Raw genomic sequence first — 19,988 nt, forward strand, 5'->3', positions numbered from 1 at the left:
ACGGGTCGAGACCCGACGGTCCGGATGCGTGGTCCGTCCGTTCTGGGAAGCAGAACGGACGGTCCACGTGCAATTCTGGACCGTCCGTTCCAGGTTCCGGTTTTCCGAAAATTAAACCGAAATTAGGGTTAAATCACTTTATAAGAAAGAGATTAGAACCCTAATTAGGAGAGGGACTTTGAGCAGCCGACTTTTGGCAGAAAAGAGAGAGTTTTTGGAGATCCAAAAACGAGTTCTAAGTCTCGAGATTTCTCGGTGCACAAATCGAATAGAGATTCGAGTCCTAGCAGACAAGTTCCAATCGTTGGAATCCATCCCGAGGTGTGGATACGTGTAGAGGGCGAGGTAATCTTCCTCCCTAAGTGATCGGACGAATTCTTCAGTTGATACAAGCCCCAGATCGATTGAGGTAAGCGTTCTAACGTTTCTACGTTTTCAATAGCAGCATGGTTCTAGGGTTTCATAAATTTTTGTTTTACTTCCGCTCACAACCCTAGAATCGATCTCTTAGGAATTAGATTCGCTCATGAGATCCCAGGAAATCCCAACAGGCATCATACTCTGGAACTCACTATATGTTGTTATTCATCGACGACTTTTCACGGTATACCTGGGTATACTTTGAGGTGTTCTCAAGATTTCAGGAATTTAAGGTTACCGTCGAAGAAGAGTTGGGACATAAGATCAAGACTCTAAGGACGGATAATGGAGGAGAGTTCACATCAAATGAGTTTCTCTCATTTTGCAGGCAACACGGTATAAAGAGGGAACTAACGTATCCACACACTCCTCAGCAAAATGGAGTAGCAGAACGGAAAATCTGTCACCTTAGAAGTTGGTTACATCATAAAAGTCTACCGAATGAACTTTGGGCAGAAGGAATGAAATGTGCAGCATACATCATCAACCAGATGCCGCTCAGCCCTAACAATATGAAGACACCATATGAGATGCTGCACGGGATGAAGCCTGATGTTGCAAATCTAGGTGTATAAATTCGATCAAGTAATAATATCCTAGACTCAACAAATACTGCAAGTATACAGACCGTGTGTAGTAGCTAGGGCCGAACACAGGGACAAGTAAACAACTGAATTAAATCCAAATCCAAATCAAGGTCCAGAGAAAATAATATGAGTGGAAGAATGTGGCAAAGCGAACAATAAAAACGGTTGTAACTATGAATGATAAACACTGCAGGTTTCAGGATTGCTTTACATGCAAGGGTCTTCTCTAAAGATGCAGATTCTGTGGTTTCTAAATCCAATTTAGGGAATTCAAGCTCTAAAATAGATATTAACTCTCTTGAATCTAACCTCACTATCCAGGCTTTATCCTACTAATCTCTCGATTCAATAGTCTAAACCATGAATGCATGAACGAACGTTATCATAATCCCTAGACAAATATTCATCTCTCGATGCAATACCTGTTCTATTTACTGAATTATTTCCAGGTTAGAATCCCATATGTCTATGCGAATTAAAACCCTAAGTTCATTAAATCATGTGGCCAACAAGATCAAACGCATTAAGAACAACTCAATAAACTGAATCAAATAAATAATACCACATAGTCTAGAATTAAAAACCAAATATCCCTACATATCAAATCCCTAACCCACAGCAAGGGAACTACTCGCTAAACATCGAAACGACAGGGTTCATATCAATAATATCAAACATCGTAAAATAGAAGAAAGGAAGAATGCTTAGTCGATTTCTCGGCTTCGTGATCTCCGTCTTCTACTCCGATCTCTTGATTCCTCATAATCGCCCCCTTTTCTTGTGATCTTGGTATGTTCTCTGTGTAAAGCTTGAATTAATTTTGACCTAGAGGCTTTCCCCTCTTATTTCCCTTCGGTTTGGACAAAATTTGAAATTTTCCTGAATCTGAGGGTCAAACCGATCGTTTCGGCAAAGCCAAACCGATCGGTTTCACTTTCTGAGCAATTTTCCAACTTCTGCGATGCCGAACCGATCATTTCGTCCATCCCGAAACGATCGTTTCGTGTCTCTGAGCAGTTTCGATGGGCTTCACGAATTCGCTCATAACTTCCTGCTCCGATATCGGATTTGGGTGATCTTGGCGTATGCGTAGATATTGAGAAGATCTTTCCAATGATATAGAGACCGCATGATTTGGACTTGTAGAGAGAAAGTTATTGGACTTGAAAGAGCTGATATTTTCTGAGCTTCACGTTTTCCCTGAAAACACTCCAAATGTTCCCGTTTCGTCCGTGATGTTCCGTAGTCCATGTTTTCCACTCCTTTTGCTCTTTTTATACGTGAAAATCTGTTTAAACACCAAAGAACACAACCATGCAATATCGAAGCCAAATGTGCCCTATAATGCCTACAAATATGTAAAATAGAGTGAAATACGCTAGACATCATATATCAAAACGTCACCCAAAATACGTGTTATCAAAGCCAACGGTGAAACATCTCAGGTTTTTTGGATCCATTTGCTATGTTCATATAGCAGAGCTTCAAAGAAGTAAACTTGAGGCTAAAGCCAAGAAATGCATATTTGTTGGCTATGATGAACATAGAAAAGGTTGGAGATGCATGGATCCAAATACACACAAGTGCATTGTTTCACGTGATGTTGTGTTTGCTGAAGTTTCCTCATACTATGGACCTAAGCAAGTTGTTCTTGATCAACAAGGATCAAGTTCTGAGACAAGAAGTTCAACAATGGAAAATTATGATGATAATTCTTCAGATGAGGTGCAAGAAGAAAGGGGGAGTCCTTCCCATGGAGACGAGGGACAAGGAGATCAAAGGATTACTCAACGACCTAAGAGAAACATTGAGAAGCCGGCAAGGTATAGAGATGAGAATTATATCAGTACTTACTCGTGTTTCTTTGCAGCTCCAATTGATGAAGAAGAGTCAGCTTCATATGAAGAGGCAAAAGATACACGTGAGTGGAAGAATGCAATGAAGGAGGAAATGGACGCACTCATAAAGAATGAAACTTGGGATTTGGTTCCAAAACCTGATAAAGTTCAACCGGTGTCTTGTAAATGGGTCTATCGGATCAAAAAGAAGGCTGATGGGAGTATTGAATGGTATAAGGCAAGATTGGTTGTTCGAGGATTCTCTCAGAAATATGGAGAAGACTATGAAGAAACCTTCAGTCCGGTCACCAAAATGATCACGGTACGTGCGATCTTATCTCTCGCTGCAAGTTACAATTGGAAGTTATGGCAACTTGATGTGAAGAATGCATTCTTATACGGAGAACTAGATACGAACATATATATGGAGTAACCACCGGGGTTTATTTCACCAAAGTATCCAGGTTATGTCTGCAAACTCAAGAAAGCTTTTTATGGTTTGAAACAAGCTCCTCGAACATGGTACGGAAAAATTGCTCAATACCTGCAATTTTGCGGATATATGGCTTCAAATTCCGATCCCAGCTTATTCGTTAAAAAACATGAAGGCATCCATGTTATTGTTCTGTTATATGTGGATGATCTGATCATAACAGGAAATAATGATGAACAGATTTCTCGCCTTCAAGAAGAGATGTCATTAAGGTTTGAAATGAAGAGGTTGGGAGAGTTGAACACATTTCTTGGGTTAGAGGTTAAGAAGATGAATAATGGAATCGTCATCGGTCAACAAATGTATGCAAGGAGAATTCTTGAGAAATTCAGAGTAAAGGAAGGAAAAACCCGTTCAACCCCATTGGATGTGAATATAAAGCTTAGGCGAGCTGAAGGGTCTTTGTTATGTGATCCTCGACCTTATCGTGCTCTCGTTGGAAGCTTGTTATATCTGACCATCACACGACCAGATATTGCATTCTCAGTTGGGCTTGTTAGTCGGTTCATGCAAGCACCAAGGAAATCTCATTTAGAAGCTGCGAAGAACATTCTGAAGTATATCAATACTACTCTTGATATGGGGTTGTTTTTCAAGAGTAATTCAGAATTTTCACTCTATGGCTTCACAGATGTTGACTTTGGTGGTGGTCTAGATGATAGAAGATCTACCTCTGGTTATGTCTTCTTATGCGGCGACACAAGTATCTCCTGGTGCAGCAAGAAGCAAGGTTCAGTGTCCTTATCGACAACCGAAGCAGAATACAAGGCCTCGACGCTTGCAGTTCAGGAGTGGATATAGCTTCGAAGACTTCTTGAAGATCTAAACGTACACATCAACAAATCAACTCCACGTTTTGGAGACAATCAAAGTGCCCTCAAACTAGTGAACATTCCTGTGTTCCACGCAAGGACAAAGCACATTGAGATCGAGCATCACTTCATCAGAGAGAAAGTACTGGATGGGACGATCGAAGCATTGGAAGTACGAAGCGAGGACAACATCGCCGATATTTTCACCAAGACGCTTCCAAAGGGAAAGTTCGAGTTTCTTCGTTCAAAACTCGGACTTGTATCCAAAAATCAAGTTTAAGGGGGAGTATTAAAATTAAACTTGATTTTAGGTTTTTTGGGCCAAAATAATTTTGGATTAAGTTTATGGATCATTGATCCAATAAACCAAACCCAATATTAATTTTGGTCCAATTTCTAGAAGTTTATATAAGAATAATATCTAGATCTAGATAATTATAATAAAAATTATATAGAAATCTCTAGATTATAAATATTTTAATGTAGATTTTTATATGAATAGTTGTAACCATGGGGTTATAAATACCCCTCCCCTTCATTTGTGTATTCAAGCAAAATCAAATAAATAAAAAGAGTCTTAAGTATAAGTCTCTCTTCTAAGTGTCCTTCCAATTTTCTTCTTAGAGTTTTCTTAATTTTTCGAGTTCTTCTTCGGGTTGTTCGATATAGAGCCAGTGCTAAGCACTGCAAGAGGATATTCTTGGTCTCCTCTTACACACACCCACCAATCCCGAGCTAGCCCTAATTGATGACCGTCAAACAACCACGCTTTGGAATTTACGTGATGAATATTTTGTCGTCAAATTACAGATGCATTAATGCAAAACTAATACACAAGGACCACTATTTAAAATTTTATGCTTTTGTATATACGTGTGCGTTTGTTTCTCTGTTTGTGTATGTCGTGAAGTGCATAGAAAACAAGCTCAACAGAAAACAAGCGATCTGAATCGTGATTTTTTCAATTCATTAAAAAATAAGCCTAACAAGTTCAATGAGCCTCACTCAGCGAACTGCTCAGCGAGCTGATTTTTTTTAAAAATAAATTAAATTTATATAAAAAAAATTCTAATATAATTTTATATTCTTTTTTCATATCATTCATATGATATTATAAATATCCTAATTATTATGATGGTGATAATTGAAAATATTAAATGATATTGAAGTTTTATTAATTTTTTATATATTTATTTAAATTTATAGTTAAATTTAGAATAAATATAAATAAAAAATATTATATATCTCTGGTTATCAGAAAACTCGCGAGCAGTTTGAGTCGAGGTTTTTCTGGTTCGTTAGAAAACGAGTCTAACGAGTTGAGTCCAAAATGATTCGAGCCAAACGAGCCGAGTTTCAAACGATCCGAATTGGCTCCGTTGACATCCCTATTGAAGGGTATAATATTCAAACTTCGTATTTTATAAAAAAAAAATAATGATAACTGATTCTTGCCTTTTTTTGCTGTATATATCTATGTAACCACGATCAGTTTCGTTTTTTATTAGATGAATTTTACCAAAATTGTCGGTAATTATCTTTTATTTTCATGGCACAATTGCCAATTATTATCTAAAAATGACTAGGTTTTTAATTTATTTTTATCTAACCACGTATTCCCGAGATATCTGCTTCGGATTTATCCTTGAATTTTTATAAATTAATGCCATACATCATATCTGAAAAATAATTGGATTATTGAAGAAAACTGCAGAAAATTTATTTGTGGCCGGCGATTTTAAATTAATAAAAGGAAATGAATTTTCAAAATATAGAATAAGAAAAAGGTAAAACAAAAAAAAAACATTTTGCATGCATCACGTTGGCAATGCCTATCGCTACGTGCTTAATTTTAATCCATATATGAATTTTCGTGTATCCCGCAAACTCAGAGAATCATGTACACATATGCATGTACATACATATATATAAATATATGTTATTTTTTCTAAAAAATAGAAAATAGAAAAATCCTTTTTTTCCATGCTCAAACAAATAGCATAAATCGACCCGAAAAAAACGAGTGGCTTTGAAAAATCTCCTTTTTCATCTGTCTAAGTCCTTTTCTCTTCGTCCTTCACAAAACCCACCGAAACTCCAGTACTCTGCAAGAAGAAAAAAAAAACAGAACTCAAAAAAAAAAAAGACGAACCCAGAAACAGAACAAGGGGAACGAATCCGTAAAGCAATTGTCGGAAGGAAAAAAGAAATGGAGAATAACGGAGCGGAGAAGACAGTGGTAACGATAAAGGGCACTTTGAGTTTACTGAGGCAAAGCATAGAAGAAGAAGAAGAAGAAGAGAGATCGAAGAGAATAATATCACTGGGGATGGGAGATCCGACGGAATATTCGTGTTTCCGTACAACAAAAGTGGCAGAAGAAGCTGTGTCCGAAGCTCTTCTCTCTCACAACTTCCATGGCTATGCCCCCACCGTTGGCCTCCCTCTCGCCCGAAGGTCTGGCTCTTCTTTTCGATAATCTACAACTCTCTGTGTGTGTATGTGTATATATATCTGCTCATGCATTTAGACATTTGTCTTTCGTTCGTTTGAACCTGTGACAACGACCTAACCTTTGTTGTCTCTCGGTTAAAGTCTCGACAAGTGAGAAAATGTTATATAAATAAGCGGATTTGAATTTTAAAATTCTTAGAAAAATGCATAATTTTTTTACTACTAGGATTCTACAAGAAATCTAAAAAAAGTACACGGAATTTTACAAAAGTTCCCAAAAACATTACACGATCAAATAAGAAACGATATCAATTCTTTACCAAAAAAAAAAAAGAAACGATATCAATTGTCATGTACTAGTTTTTTTTGGAAGTATTTGTAAAATTCATTATTTAATTTAAGAGCTCGCAAAATTTCGTATTTTTTTTTGGAATTTTAAAGTTACTCCCTCCGTTTCAAAATAATTATTGTTTTAGATTATTTCACAGTTGTTTTAGATTATTTCACATTTTTTTAAGAAAAGATAAAAAATTACATATACTTTTATTTAATGATAAAAATAATGTTATCATTAATAATTTATTGGAATTTGATATGGATAAAATTGGAAACTATTGTAAAAAAATATTTTAAAAATATAGAATGACAAATATTTTGAAACATAAAAAATAATCTAAAACTATAAATATTTTGGGAGTAGTTTATTATCTAGAATTTATAACAAATCCCTCTATTTTATATAGGATTTTTTATTTGTTTTTAGTAAAACTCATATAGAATTATGAGAAATGCAGCTTGCATATACTAATTAATACGAAAACTTTAGAATTGCATGAATTCTATGTAATTCTCGATTAAGCCCATTTGACGGTGATCTCACAACAGGGCCATAGCAGAGCATCTCTCGCGTGATCTTCCGTACAAACTCACGCAAGACGATGTTTTCATCACGTCTGGATGCACGCAGGCCATTGATGTGGCATTGACGATGCTCGCTCGGCCCGGAGCCAACATTCTTCTTCCCAGGCCCGGTTTTCCTATTTACGAACTCTGTGCCAAGTTTAGACATCTCCAAGTTCGGTTCTTTGATCTTCTCCCCGAAAAAGGCTGGGAGATCGATCTTGACACTGTCGGATCTCTTGTGGACCAAAACACTGTCGCATTGGTGGTTATAAACCCTGGTAGCCCGTGTGGGAACGTGTACAGTTGCCAGCATTTGGAGAAGGTTAGGCATTTCTTTTTTTTTTTGGGGTAACCGGGTATTCTAGGCCGAGGCCCAGACTAATACCGGGGCCGGAGAGAAGTCATGTGAATACCTTCTCACCAGCCTGGGATTCGAACTCAGGGTGGGACAGATGTAAACTTTTCTTTCTTGCATATGAAGACACTGAAAAGAATGGTGTTGTCTCTTGAGTTGATGTATCAGTTTTTGTCTTCGTGTTTAGATTGCAGAAACGGCGAAGAAACTCGGGATTCTTGTCATTGCTGATGAAGTTTATGGTCATCTTGCTTTCGGGAGCAAACCCTTTGTTCCAATGGGTGTCTTTGGATCTACAGTTCCGGTTCTCACTCTTGGATCTCTGTCTAAAAGATGGATAGTGCCCGGTTGGCGGCTCGGGTGGCTCGTGATTACTGACCCCTTTGGCTCGTTTAAAAGCCCCAAGGTCCATAGATTCAATCTCTCTCTCTCTCTCTCTCAGATTTGCTGGTTCCGGTGATATAAAAGATCGATGGATGAGCAAATATGTGTCGTGTTATTGATCGTTTTATTCTTTAGCTCAGATCATTGAGCATTCCTGATGAAGTGGTGATGTACGATGATGAGTTGCCAACAACAGCGGTTCAAGAAGTACTTTGATATTCTTGGAGGACCAGTGGCGTTCATTCAGGTACTCGAGCATTGTGTTTTGGACAACATGAAACTGCGTCTTACTCCGTCCATTCCTTACATTTCTTGTTTCTTTGTTTGATATTCGTGTTTCTGTCTTTGACAGGCCGCAGTTCCTAAAATCCTGGAACATACCGACGAGCAGTTCTTCAAGAAAACGCTGAAAACGCTGAAAAATTCGTCGGATATTTGTTACGAACGGATCAAGGAGATTCCTTGCATGGACTGTCCTCAGAGACCAGAGGGATCTATGGCCATGATGGTGAGCCGAAAACACACACGCAAACAAAAAAAAACATTAATCTTTCTGTGTTTTAAGGATCTAAACTTTGCAACTATACAGATCAAGCTGAATCTGTCATTACTGGAAGATGTGAGCGATGACGTGGACTTCTGTTTCAAGCTTGCAAGAGAGGAATCGGTTATTGTTCTTCCCGGTGAGTATATCATCTTTGCACAGCCAAAATTATGTGTTCAAGGTCATGTTGTGGATAAAACTGCGAGTAGAATTAGGGTTTTTAACCTAAGGTTTTCACATATTATACATGCATATGTATGTTCACTGTTTATCATACGGGTTGAAGAGAACCCAAAATTCGAGTATCCGACTCGATCCATAGGTCAGATACCTGAATATTCTATGATCATGATCAGATTGGATATATTATATTTAGGAAAATCCGAAATCGGATATAAATGTATGAGACGGGTAAGAGAAATTCATTTACCGTTTTACCCATATATTTAAGTTATGACATAAAAACTAAAACTAGGTTTCATTCTCCCTTATTACTAATCTTTTTCGGTTCACATTTTGGTTTCAATATTGATAAATTTAGAATGTATTTCACATGGTTTTTAACGTAAAAATACATTTGATTGATTTTGGATAAATTTATACGTATAAATGTGTGAACATTAAATCAAAATATATTTGAAATATGCAGGTTCTTTACCCTCGATTACCGAATATTATCTAGTAAATATTCAGATTCAGAGATCCAAGGCATGGATATGAAATCGGATAATGAGATACATAATTCGAAAATTTGGATTCGAATTCGAGTACCTTGAAAATTTCGAATACCTAACCCGTGTCTATCCCGATATAATACGGGAAGAAAACCTAACCTTTTCATGATATATATATATATTAACCGGTTGGTGAGCATATATAGGGACGGTGGTGGGGATGAAGAATTGGCTGAGGATGACGTTCGCGGCGGACCGATCTTCTCTTGACGAAGCGTTCAAGCGGATAAAGTGTTTTTATCTCAGGCATTCCAACAAATCCATGGAGCTCTAATCGTTATATATATTCATGTTACAGTAAATATAGTGTTTTCTCTTCAAGTTAGTGTATATATATAATTTTGGACCGATGAGGTTATTATAATGAAATATTTAAATAAATTGGAAAAAAAAGGCTTCGACATTTTTGGGGCAAGTGCATGAACATAAAAAAGGATTGAGAGAGTCTATTTCGGATGTAACCATCTAATCAAGAGAAGTCTTCAAGTGGACACACCATGTCTTTAATGCTTGGTACATGTCCGAAACAAAGTTTTTAGATTTATTATGAGAAAATTATTAAAAAACTTAATTTTATATTTTGATATTACATTCAATATTGAGAAAATATACTCAGAAAAAAACAATTAGTGTTGTATATTTTGGTCTCGAATCAAATACTGGTCAGAGACCATTATTATTATTTTTCGATTTGAAATAAGCTAATCGTTTAATTGAATACCAAATATACATTTTCTCTTGTATCATATGATAAGTAATATACAAACTGAATAAAACTATTGGGCCGTAAACCGGAATCGAATCATTTTGGTTATCTGTTTGATAAAGGGCCGGCAATAACGTTTAAGGCCCAATGCATTAAGGGGGTTGTGAATATTTATATTATACCCTTTGTGTTAAGACTCGATAAGCATAGTTTAAAACAATAGATAATGTGATTTTAAATAAAAAAGTATTTAATCATATAATATTTCTACGTATACATCGCATAATGTAACTAAATCAAAGTGGTTACGAGACGACCAAACCACGTGAATATATGCATGCATCTAAAAAAGAAGACTCTAATGGAATAATTAATTATTCAACCCTAAACAAATTTACTTAAATATGGTTTATTATCTTATCAAAATTCATTCGTCACTATTTCTGTATTTGTCAGATATGAACACACGTACCCCAGTCGGATGAGATGAAGCCAAGTCTGAATTTCCATAAAAGGAAAAACATGGGAAATAATAATTAAAAAGAAAACCCAATGTGTTATGTCTTAATCCCTGTATTATCACTGCGTATATATATATGTATATATATATGTATGTATATAGCTGCAATACTCACTTTCTATGGGAAACAGCAGCAATAACTGAAGAAATCCAAACATGGAAAGATCCCAAACTCAAACCAGAAACAGAAGAAAGAGATTGGGACAAGATCAAATCAGAGTGTTGGAGAAGAGTTTCGTGATGAACAAGAAACCGGAGCCAGAGATCAAGATTCGACTGGCGAATCAGCTGGGTTTGCCTCCGAGACAAGTCGCCGTCTGGTTCCAGAACAAGCGAGCCAGGTTCAAGACTCGGGCCCTCGAGCTCCAACACGGCTCGATCATGGCGAGGCTTGGAACCGCTTTGGCTGACAAGTTAAGGCTCGAACGTGAAGTGAAGTTGCTCCAAGAAGAGTTGGAGAAATCGAGGGAACAGCTCTCGTTGCTGATGACGAAGCATCCAGTTGATGGCAGATCTTGTGAAGATGGTCATGATCAGGTTATGGAGTTCGACCAGCTTTATGCTTGTCTGGTTAGCAGTGGACATGGTTCTCCATCAGTCTCGAACTGGACAAGATTTCAGTTCTCGTCTTAATTATGAAACGTTTCATGTTCTTTCAGTTTGTAAAGCTGTCCTTCCAGTGCCAGATTCATGTCATAAGACATTTTATCATCTGTAACTGAAGTCCTTATAGATCTGTAGTTTTGTGTGAATAATTCCTAAAGCAGGAAACAAATTCCGCTTCACTGTTCGTACAGGAGAAGGAAGAACAGGATTCATGGTTATCCTTTATGGACCAGATTCTGCAATTCCTCTACCAACTTATCAACATAACCACTCATTAATCCTGGATTAACCAAAGCCGCCTTCCATTTCTTGCGATTCTTCCTCGGGGAATTCCCGGTCTCGCTATCGTTATCCTGTTGGAAATTATTTTATTTATTAATTTCTATAATGTAGGAAGTTTATTAACTTCCGTAAATAACTTACCCATTATGGTGATGGTCCAATATTTACTCCATGTTCTGCTAACTGTCTTTGATAACCACTTGATAACTGAAATCTTTTTTGATGGGAAAAAGACTATAAAGATCACGTATAGTATTGAGGTCCCTAAGCCAAGCAAACTTTCAGAATATACACCATCGTTATTGTGTTGCTCATGGTTTAGAAGCACCAAAGTATTCAAATTTCAACTCAATTTCAATGGCTGGAGGTATGTTTTTTCCGATCCAGAATTTTATTTCCGCATTCATGATCTTGTATGTTAAAGTGTTGCATATTGAAGATCATGATTTAGATGAGTTTATAGAATTTTAAACTTACATTTGGTATCAGAGCCTGGTTATCCTCTGCTTTGAAAACTTATGTTATTTTTTTTTTAAATTCTGTATTCCATTTCGTTAAGGAATATTTAGTTTTATGATGCATTAATAATTTTTCATCCAAATTTATGAACCTGTAAAATAGTGGATGAAATCTTCTGATCTTTTCTGTATTTTTCATCCAAATTTATGAACCTGTAAAATAGTGGATGAAATCTTCTGATCTTTTCTGTGCTAGATCATTTAGAAATTTCTGTAAAAATACCCATGATATATATATATATATAATATCTTGGTGGTTGTTCGAAGTAGATCTGTGGTATTTGTCTTCGTTTCTGTGATTCGGCGACGTATGATTATGTTCTTGGATTTGCTATCTATAGCGACATTTATGAAGCGACCTTGGTGATGACCGTTAGTCATGGTCACCACCGGAGTCATCATTGTCGTTGAAGAAAAAAAAAGGGTTAGAGAACAGAGAAAGAGCCGCCGCTGAATGGAATAATGAATCTCAGATAACGAAGACAAAGATGGCTAGGGTTCCTGATTTATTTTATTTAAAAGGGAAAATGGAAAAAAAAACCTAAACTTTTTAATTTTGGAAGATTAATACCCAAATTTCTGATATCCTCCAATAAATCCTGAACTCTCATATTCGTATCATATTTGACCCTGGCTAATGACGTGGCATTCTAATTATTAACACGTCAAAATTATAGTTTCATTTGGATTGACATGTAAATACCACAAAATATTTTTGGACATGTCAGCAATTGTATTTTTTATTTTTTAAATATAAAATTAAATCGTTCAAACCGTTCTTTTTTTCCTCTCACAATCGACAAACCCTAAATCCCTAAAATAAAAGCCGCCTCTATTGTTCGTCCCCAGGAATACTCAGTGTTGTCTTCTCCAAGTCACCTTCTCGAAGTCATCTTCCAGCACTTTCTCGAAGTCATCATATGGAGTAAGTTTTCTTTTAATAATAATTTCTATGTTTGCAATAATTTCTCTGCATGTGCTAAATATATATATGATACATGTGTCAACGTCCATGTGTGTCTGCATGTATCTGTGTATTTATGTGTGTCCGCATGTATTTGTGTGTATATGTTTTAATGTGTGTGTATGCGTGTTTGTATTAGTGTGTGTTTATGTATGTGTCTATATGTTTGTGTCTATGTCTGTATATTTGTGTATGTGTTTGTGTATATGTGTGTGTACGTGAGGTTGATGTCTAATATGTGTAGGGTTGTGAAGTTGAATATCCATTACGGTGGAATGTTGGACAAAGAGGATGGACACTGGAAGTATTTCGGTGATTTTGTGGAGGAAATGTTAGAAATTGATCCAGATTACTTGTCGTGGTTTCTATTTGAGGACTTTTTACACAAGCGGAATACATCATCTGCCATTTATGAAATCTGGTACAAAACTCCACATGAGAAAATGGATGAAAGAAAGCAAATTCGAGAACTTGTTGATTTGGAAATTCGTCAGATGATTGCTGCAGCAAAAGTATCAGGGGAACTAGACGTGTTTATTGAACAAGAGGTATCGGAGCCAACACCAGTAATAGTTTTGCAGCAACAGTCTGAGAATTTAGATGGTAACAGTGATGAAGATAACCAACAAGGAGACAATGATGGAATGGATAACTTTGGAGATAGTGTTTCTGATGAAGAGGAGAATGAAGTAGGTTTGGAAGAAGGAGATAACATTCCTGATGAAGTGGTGATGTACGATGATGAGTTGCCAACAACACCGCAAAACATGGATGATGAGTTTGAAAATCCAGTTGAAAAACCGAATCCACCTGTTTTTGATGAGGCTACAATTGACCCACCGTTATAGTTGGTAAGATGTTTAACAATTGACCCACAGTATATGTTGGTAAGATGTTTAACTCAGTTGACGAGGTTAAAGATGCATTCTTTAAATATGTCTTGAAGTATAAGTTTGAAGTGAAGATCAATAGGATGGAGCAGAAGAAAATATCTGCAATTTGTGATCATCCAGATTGTTCATGGAGAATATATGCTTCGGTTGATGTGACGAAGGATAAATGGATAATCAAGACTTATAACAACGATCACAATCATATACCAAAGCGTGAGTCTAAGATGTTGAAGATGAGAACAATTGCCAATATGTTTCTGGATCAATTACGATCAGACCCAACGTATCCAGCAAAAGAAATGCAATATGAAATCAAGAGGTGTTTTAATATAGAAGTCTCGAAGGGTATATGCTATAAGGCTCGGAGTGTAGGTTTGAGAATTGTGATGGAAGATCAAAAAGTTCAGTTCGCCAAGTTGTGGGATTATGAGGCAGAGATTAGAAGATCTAATCCCAACACAACAACGGAGATTGGAACTGTGTCTGGGATTCAGGGTCGACAATTGTTTCACCGTTTTTATGTGTGTTTTGAGGCACTCCGTGAGACATTCAAAAAGTATTGTCGGCCTGTGATAGGATTAGACGGATGTTTTTTGAAATGGTCTTTAAAAGATCAACTACTCGCTGCAATTGGAAGAGATGGAAACAACCGAATGTACCCAATTGCATGGGCAGTGGTACGTGTGGAGGATAACGATACATGGTCTTGGTTTGTGAGGAAGCTGAAACAAGATTTATGCCTTGGGGATGGAAGAACTTTAACTATAATATCTGACAAACAAAAGGTAATGATATTATCGTGTGTATTGATATTGATTATACTACATGTTGTGTAGTATTATTGATTATATTTTATTTTGTAGGGTTTGGTTAATGCTGTTGCAAATTAGTTACCTCGTTGTGAGCATCGCATGTGTGCCGTCATATATATGCTAATCGGAGGAAAACATACAAAGAGATTGACTTGAAGTATTTATTTTGGAACATTGCAAATGGTCTTCATGAAGGTGAATATGAACAACACATGCAAGCCTTAAAGGAACTAAACCCTGCAGCACATGATGCAATCATTGCCTCTCAACTGAGAAAATGGTCCAAAGCATTTTTCCGGACATATTCGCATTGTGAGGATATTCTGAACAATATGACAGAGAGTTTTAATATGTCTATCAAGACCGCAAGACAACGCCCTATTATTGATATGCTCGAATCCATTCGGAGGCAGACTATGACTCGGATATCACAAAGGTCAACGGAGGCAAGTAGATGCAAGAGTCAACTCACTCCATATGCTATGAAGATGTTGGAAAAAAATCAGGAAAGGACTCGGTTCTGTATGTCTACACCTAGCGGATATGGTAGATACGAGGTGATGGACTTTGGAACATTGCACTCATTGGATCTTGCTTCAAAAAGGTGTGCATGTCGTAAGTGAGATTTGACTGGCATTCCGTGTGAACATGTATTGTGTATTATATCCAGTCGAGGAGAACATGTCGAAAGGTATGTATCCGACCACTTTACAAGGAGTAGATTGGAACAAACTTATGAACGTAATATATTGCCTGTGAACGGAGAAACCTTTTGGATAAAAACTCATAAAGAGCCAATCGGTGTACCTAAGAATCGAAGACTTCCTGGTCGACCTAGAAAATTCAACAGACTTAAGGATGCACACGAGAAGGATGGACATCTTACACGACATGGACGTCGAATGCCTTGTAGTCAATGCAAAAAGCAAGGGCATAATGCCAAGACTTGTAAGAATGAACCTGTTCAGGATTATGGTCCTTCTCGAGCACGTGGACGACCACGAAAATTTCGGGTATGCGTTTTTTCTTTGCAATGTTGTTTATCTTCATTTATTGGTTAATATATTGTTCTCTTTTCTATTTTATAGGCTTAGGGAGAATCAAGTTCGACTGCACCAATCCGGCAGACATCATCTGCTCAACCTAGACGCAGTGAAGGCTCGTGCTCCTCGATACCAAGTCAGACAGGTCAAGCCGCGCAATCTGCATTTCCTAAGCCGCGGAACAGACGTCATGAACTCCGAATAACTTCTGCGAATACGGAAATACCTTCTAGGACTTTCCTATCACCTTACACAGGGAGAGAGTTTAGGCCGCCCCGACACGTACAAAATGGCGAAAAACAAGACAACTAGTTTTTTTTTTGCATACATGTCAGTCCGGATCATATGGATGAATACTCATCTTTTTTTTTTTACGACTTTCGAAATATTATGTTGCATTGTCATGGATTCTCATCTTGAAATGTTAAGTATTTGGACTACGCAATTTATGGATATTTATGTTTAGTTTTCAGGTTTAGTTGACTTTGTCGATTGTGAGGGGAGAAGATAAAAGGCGATCTGATCCCTTTTTATGCTTTCTGAAATTCAATCGATTTAATTTTATATTTAAAAAATAAAAAATACAATTGCTGACATGTCAAAAAATATTATGTGGCATTTACATGTCAATCCAAATTAAACTACAATTTTGAGGTGTCAATAATCGGAATGCCACGTCATTATCCAGGGTCAAATATGATACGAATATACGAGTTCAGGATTTATTATAGGATATCAAAAGTTTAGGTATTAATCTTCCAAAATTAAAAAGTTTAGGTTTTTTTTTTCCATTTTCCCTATTTTAAAAATTTTTTTTAATGAGAATGGGTCTCAATTGGGCTTGAAATTGGGCCATGGCTTAGATTGGTTGGAACAACCACTAGGCCGAAGTTGTATTTGAGTATTACATTATTATATTTTTATATATTTAGATTCGTAAATGAATATTACGAATTCAAGTTCGAACCCAGAACCTTGGATTAGTGTATGGGAAAGCACAGCCACTGGGCTAAGCCTGTTTCTCAACATTACGTTGTCTTTATTTAATATATGTCTTGTGATCTGTATAATTTATCCTAATTAGAATTTTGCCACAGCATCTCTAATTAGAATAAAATTATACATAAATTTTGATTTTGGATCATATTTAGTTAAAGACATTGATTGTAATTAATCGTATCGATATAATAAAATTTATCCCACAGGAAATTTTATTATATTAATGTAATTAATTAGGGTGAAAAGTCGATTATGTTTCTTGATTTACCCACAGGGATTGAGAAATGAATATAATTTGATGGTTTCATCATTAAACTAAATGAATCTATTTGAATTAGAAACTTAGCCCACATGCAGTTTTTATGTCATATGATTCATATTGTTGATGTTTTTACATTGGTAAAACGTCACATAAAGTTGCCTTAATTTTATTAACATAAGCATGTATATTGATCTGTTCTGTGCAGTTTTTCAACTTGTGAATGTCTCTGACATGAAATGCGATATTCCCGAGCTCAAAGGGGATAACTATAAGGTGTGGAAGGAAAGAATCCTGCTTCATTTGGGGTGGATGGACATTGACTATGCTATTCAGAAAGACGAACCACCTCCGATTACTGAGGAGAGTACGCCTGAAGAGATTGAACTTTATGAAAGGTGGGAGCGATCTAATCGCCTCAATGTTATGTTCATAAAGACAAACATCTCGTCTGGCATTCGGGGTTCGGTCGAGCAGTATGACAATGTCCGTATGCTACTGAAGGCTATTGATGAACAATTTGAGCCTTCAGATAAGCCATTGGCGAACACCCTGATTATGAAGTTTTCCACTTTGAGGCTCACCAGTACCAAAGGAGTGCGTGAACACATCATGCAAATGAGGGATTTAGCGGCTCAACTCAAAACACTTGAGGTTACCATGTCTGACTCTTTCCTTGTGCATTACATTTTGAACTCTTTGCCGCAGCAATACGGACCCTTCAAGATCTCTTACAACACACATAAGGATAAATGGTCGATCAACGAACTGTTGAACATGTGTGTTCAAGAGGAAGGGAGGTTGCTTATGGAAGGTGGAGAGAGTGTGCATTTGACAACTCAAGGAAAAGTGAAATACCAAGCCAAAAAGAAAGGGAATGAAAAATTGATTTCTCAAGGAAACATCAAGAAGGAATCCAAGTGTTTTTTCTATAAGAAGAAGGGACACATGAAGAAGGATTGCCAGAGATTCCAAGAGTGGCTTGTTAAGAAAGGTAACCTCAAGTGTTTTGAGTAGAAGGGACACATGAAGAAGGATTGCCAGAGATTCCAAGAGTGGTTTGTTAAGAAAGGTAACTCACTTACACTCGTTTGTTATGAATCTAATATGATCGATGTCGGTCACAACACATGGTGGATTGATTCTGGTTCTACAATCCATGTTACGAATTCTCTACAGGGTTTGCAAAATCTAAGGAAGCCAGTGGGAAGTGAGCAATGCATCTGTTCGGGAAACAAGATGCGCTCACATGTGGAGGCTGTTGAAACATGTTATCTAGTTTTAAGTAATGGTTATGTACTTATGTTGGAAAAGACCTTTTATGTTCCTGGTTTTTCTAGGAATTTAATTTCTGTTTCAAGACTTGTACCTTTTGGATATTCCTTCAACTTTTCAGACTATGGTTTCGATCTTATCTATAAATCTGATATTGTTGGGAATGGTACATTGTCTGATGGTCTTTTTCGACTTAATGTGCAAAATGATAACGTTTATGCTACGATGCATGTTCATGCCGGTATTAAAAGATGTGTTGTGAATGAAGAATCCTCTATGTTATGGCATCGGAGATTGTGACACATCTCCATTGAGAGGGTTAAGAGATTAGTAAAAGATGGGGTACTTAGTACTCTAGATTTTTCTGATTTCGAAACCTGTGTAGACTGCATAAAGGGAAAGCAGACTAACACATCAAAGAAAGGTGCAAAGAGGAGTTCGGATCTATTAGAGATCATACATACGGATATATGTTGTCCAGACATGGACGCATATCGACAGAAATATTTCATCACTTTCATAGATGATTACTCGCGATACATGTATCTCTACATTCTTGATAACAAGAGTGAGACTAGATGCTTTTAAACTCTATAAGGCAGAAGTAGAGAAACAATGCGGTAAGCAAATGAAGATCGTGAGATCAGATAGGGGTGGTGAATATTACGGTAGATACACTGAAAATGGACAAGCACCCGGTCTTTTTGCGAAGTTTCTTGCCGAACATGGGATTGTTGCCTAATATACCACACCTGGTTCTCCGAGCCAGAATGATGTAGCAGAAAGGAGAAACCGAACATTATTGGACATGGTGCGGAGTATGTTATCATACTCTAAACTTCCTAAGTCCTTGTGGAATGAAGCTCTTAAAACGGCGGTGTACATATTAAACCGAGTTCCAACCAAGGTTGTCTCAAAGACACCTTTCGAGTTGTTTAAAGGTTGGAAACCGAGTTTGTGACATGTGCGCATTTGGGGATGTCCATCTGAAGTAAGAGTTTATAATCCACAAGAGAAGAAGTTAGACCCGAGGACCATTAGTGGTTATTTCATTGGATATGCCGAAAAGTCTAAGGGATACAAATTTTATTGTCCATCTCACAGTACACGGATTGTGGAGTCAAGAAATGCAAAATTTCTTGAGAATGACTTGATTAGTGGGAGTGACAGATCATTAGGAGAAAAGTCTGAGAGTGATCACTCTATTTCACAACCTTCTACTTCAAGTCACCTTCGAACTGTTGTCGTTCGTCGCACTTATCCAGCTCCAGTGCGTGTTGAGCAACCAGTTCCCGAACCTCCATAAGCTGATGATCCGGTAGATCATGTTCAACAAATGCCTGAAATTGTTGAACCGGTTGTACAACATGATCCTCAGAAAAATGTTGATACAACATTGAGACGATCTAGTAGAGTACGGAAATCAGCAATTCCGGATGACTATATGGTGTATCTACAAGAGTGTGAGTATAATGTTGGAGTCGAAAATGATCCTGAAACGTTTTCACAAGCCATGAGTTGTAAGGAATCTGACTTATGGTATAGTGCCATGAAAGATGAGATGGATTCGATGGCATCGAATGAAGT

At 37.1% G+C, this 19,988-nt stretch overlaps 3 protein-coding genes across 4 annotated transcripts; all 3 read left to right on the forward strand.

Moving 5' to 3' along the window:
• Positions 1-6,120: 6,120 nt before the first annotated feature.
• On the forward strand, positions 6,121-9,912 carry LOC104799934 (probable aminotransferase TAT2). 2 transcript variants are annotated; one of them, XM_010522623.2, is made up of 8 exons: positions 6,127-6,607; positions 7,490-7,829; positions 8,050-8,268; positions 8,387-8,393; positions 8,441-8,493; positions 8,599-8,754; positions 8,836-8,929; positions 9,671-9,912. In XM_010522623.2, the coding sequence occupies exons 1-8, from the start codon at positions 6,360-6,362 to the stop codon at positions 9,796-9,798; spliced, it is 1,245 nt and encodes a 414-aa protein (XP_010520925.1). In that variant the 5' UTR covers positions 6,127-6,359; the 3' UTR covers positions 9,799-9,912. The 2 variants fall into 2 exon arrangements, with proteins under 2 accessions (XP_010520924.1, XP_010520925.1); XM_010522622.2 differs by lacking the exon at positions 9,671-9,912 and having other exon boundaries at positions 6,121-6,607; positions 8,836-9,661.
• A 978-nt stretch (positions 9,913-10,890) lies between these two features.
• Positions 10,891-11,480, forward strand: LOC104799935 (homeobox-leucine zipper protein ATHB-52-like). Its single transcript, XM_010522624.1, has one exon. It carries the CDS (start codon positions 10,907-10,909, stop codon positions 11,381-11,383), a length of 477 nt encoding a protein of 158 aa, XP_010520926.1. The 5' UTR covers positions 10,891-10,906; the 3' UTR covers positions 11,384-11,480.
• A 2,532-nt stretch (positions 11,481-14,012) lies between these two features.
• Positions 14,013-16,073, forward strand: LOC109116084. The gene is made up of 4 exons (XM_019200877.1): positions 14,013-14,798; positions 15,332-15,429; positions 15,496-15,516; positions 15,914-16,073. Exons 1-4 carry the CDS (start codon positions 14,013-14,015, stop codon positions 16,071-16,073), a joined length of 1,065 nt encoding a protein of 354 aa, XP_019056422.1.
• The last annotated feature ends 3,915 nt before the right edge of the window (positions 16,074-19,988 follow it).

The sequence above is a fragment of the Tarenaya hassleriana genome, unplaced genomic scaffold (assembly GCF_000463585.1).
Source record: "Tarenaya hassleriana unplaced genomic scaffold, ASM46358v1 Cleome62, whole genome shotgun sequence".
Classification (NCBI taxonomy): Eukaryota; Viridiplantae; Streptophyta; class Magnoliopsida; order Brassicales; family Cleomaceae; genus Tarenaya; species Tarenaya hassleriana.

Excerpts from the sequence above, each read along its gene's own strand:
- LOC104799935 (XM_010522624.1), top strand. The coding sequence starts at position 10,907 with ATGGAAAGATCCCAAACTCAAACCAGAAACAGAAGAAAGAGATTGGGA.
- LOC104799934 (XM_010522622.2), top strand. The coding sequence starts at position 6,360 with ATGGAGAATAACGGAGCGGAGAAGACAGTGGTAACGATAAAGGGCACT. Across the intron at positions 8,494-8,598 it reads GACCAGTGGCGTTCATTCAG|GCCGCAGTTCCTAAAATCCT; the intron begins GTACTCGAGCAT and ends TGTCTTTGACAG. Across the intron at positions 8,755-8,835 it reads AGGGATCTATGGCCATGATG|ATCAAGCTGAATCTGTCATT; the intron begins GTGAGCCGAAAA and ends GCAACTATACAG.
- LOC109116084 (XM_019200877.1), top strand. The coding sequence starts at position 14,013 with ATGTTTAACTCAGTTGACGAGGTTAAAGATGCATTCTTTAAATATGTC. Across the intron at positions 15,430-15,495 it reads TTGGATCTTGCTTCAAAAAG|TCGAGGAGAACATGTCGAAA; the intron begins GTGTGCATGTCG and ends TATTATATCCAG. Across the intron at positions 15,517-15,913 it reads CGAGGAGAACATGTCGAAAG|GCTTAGGGAGAATCAAGTTC; the intron begins GTATGTATCCGA and ends TCTATTTTATAG.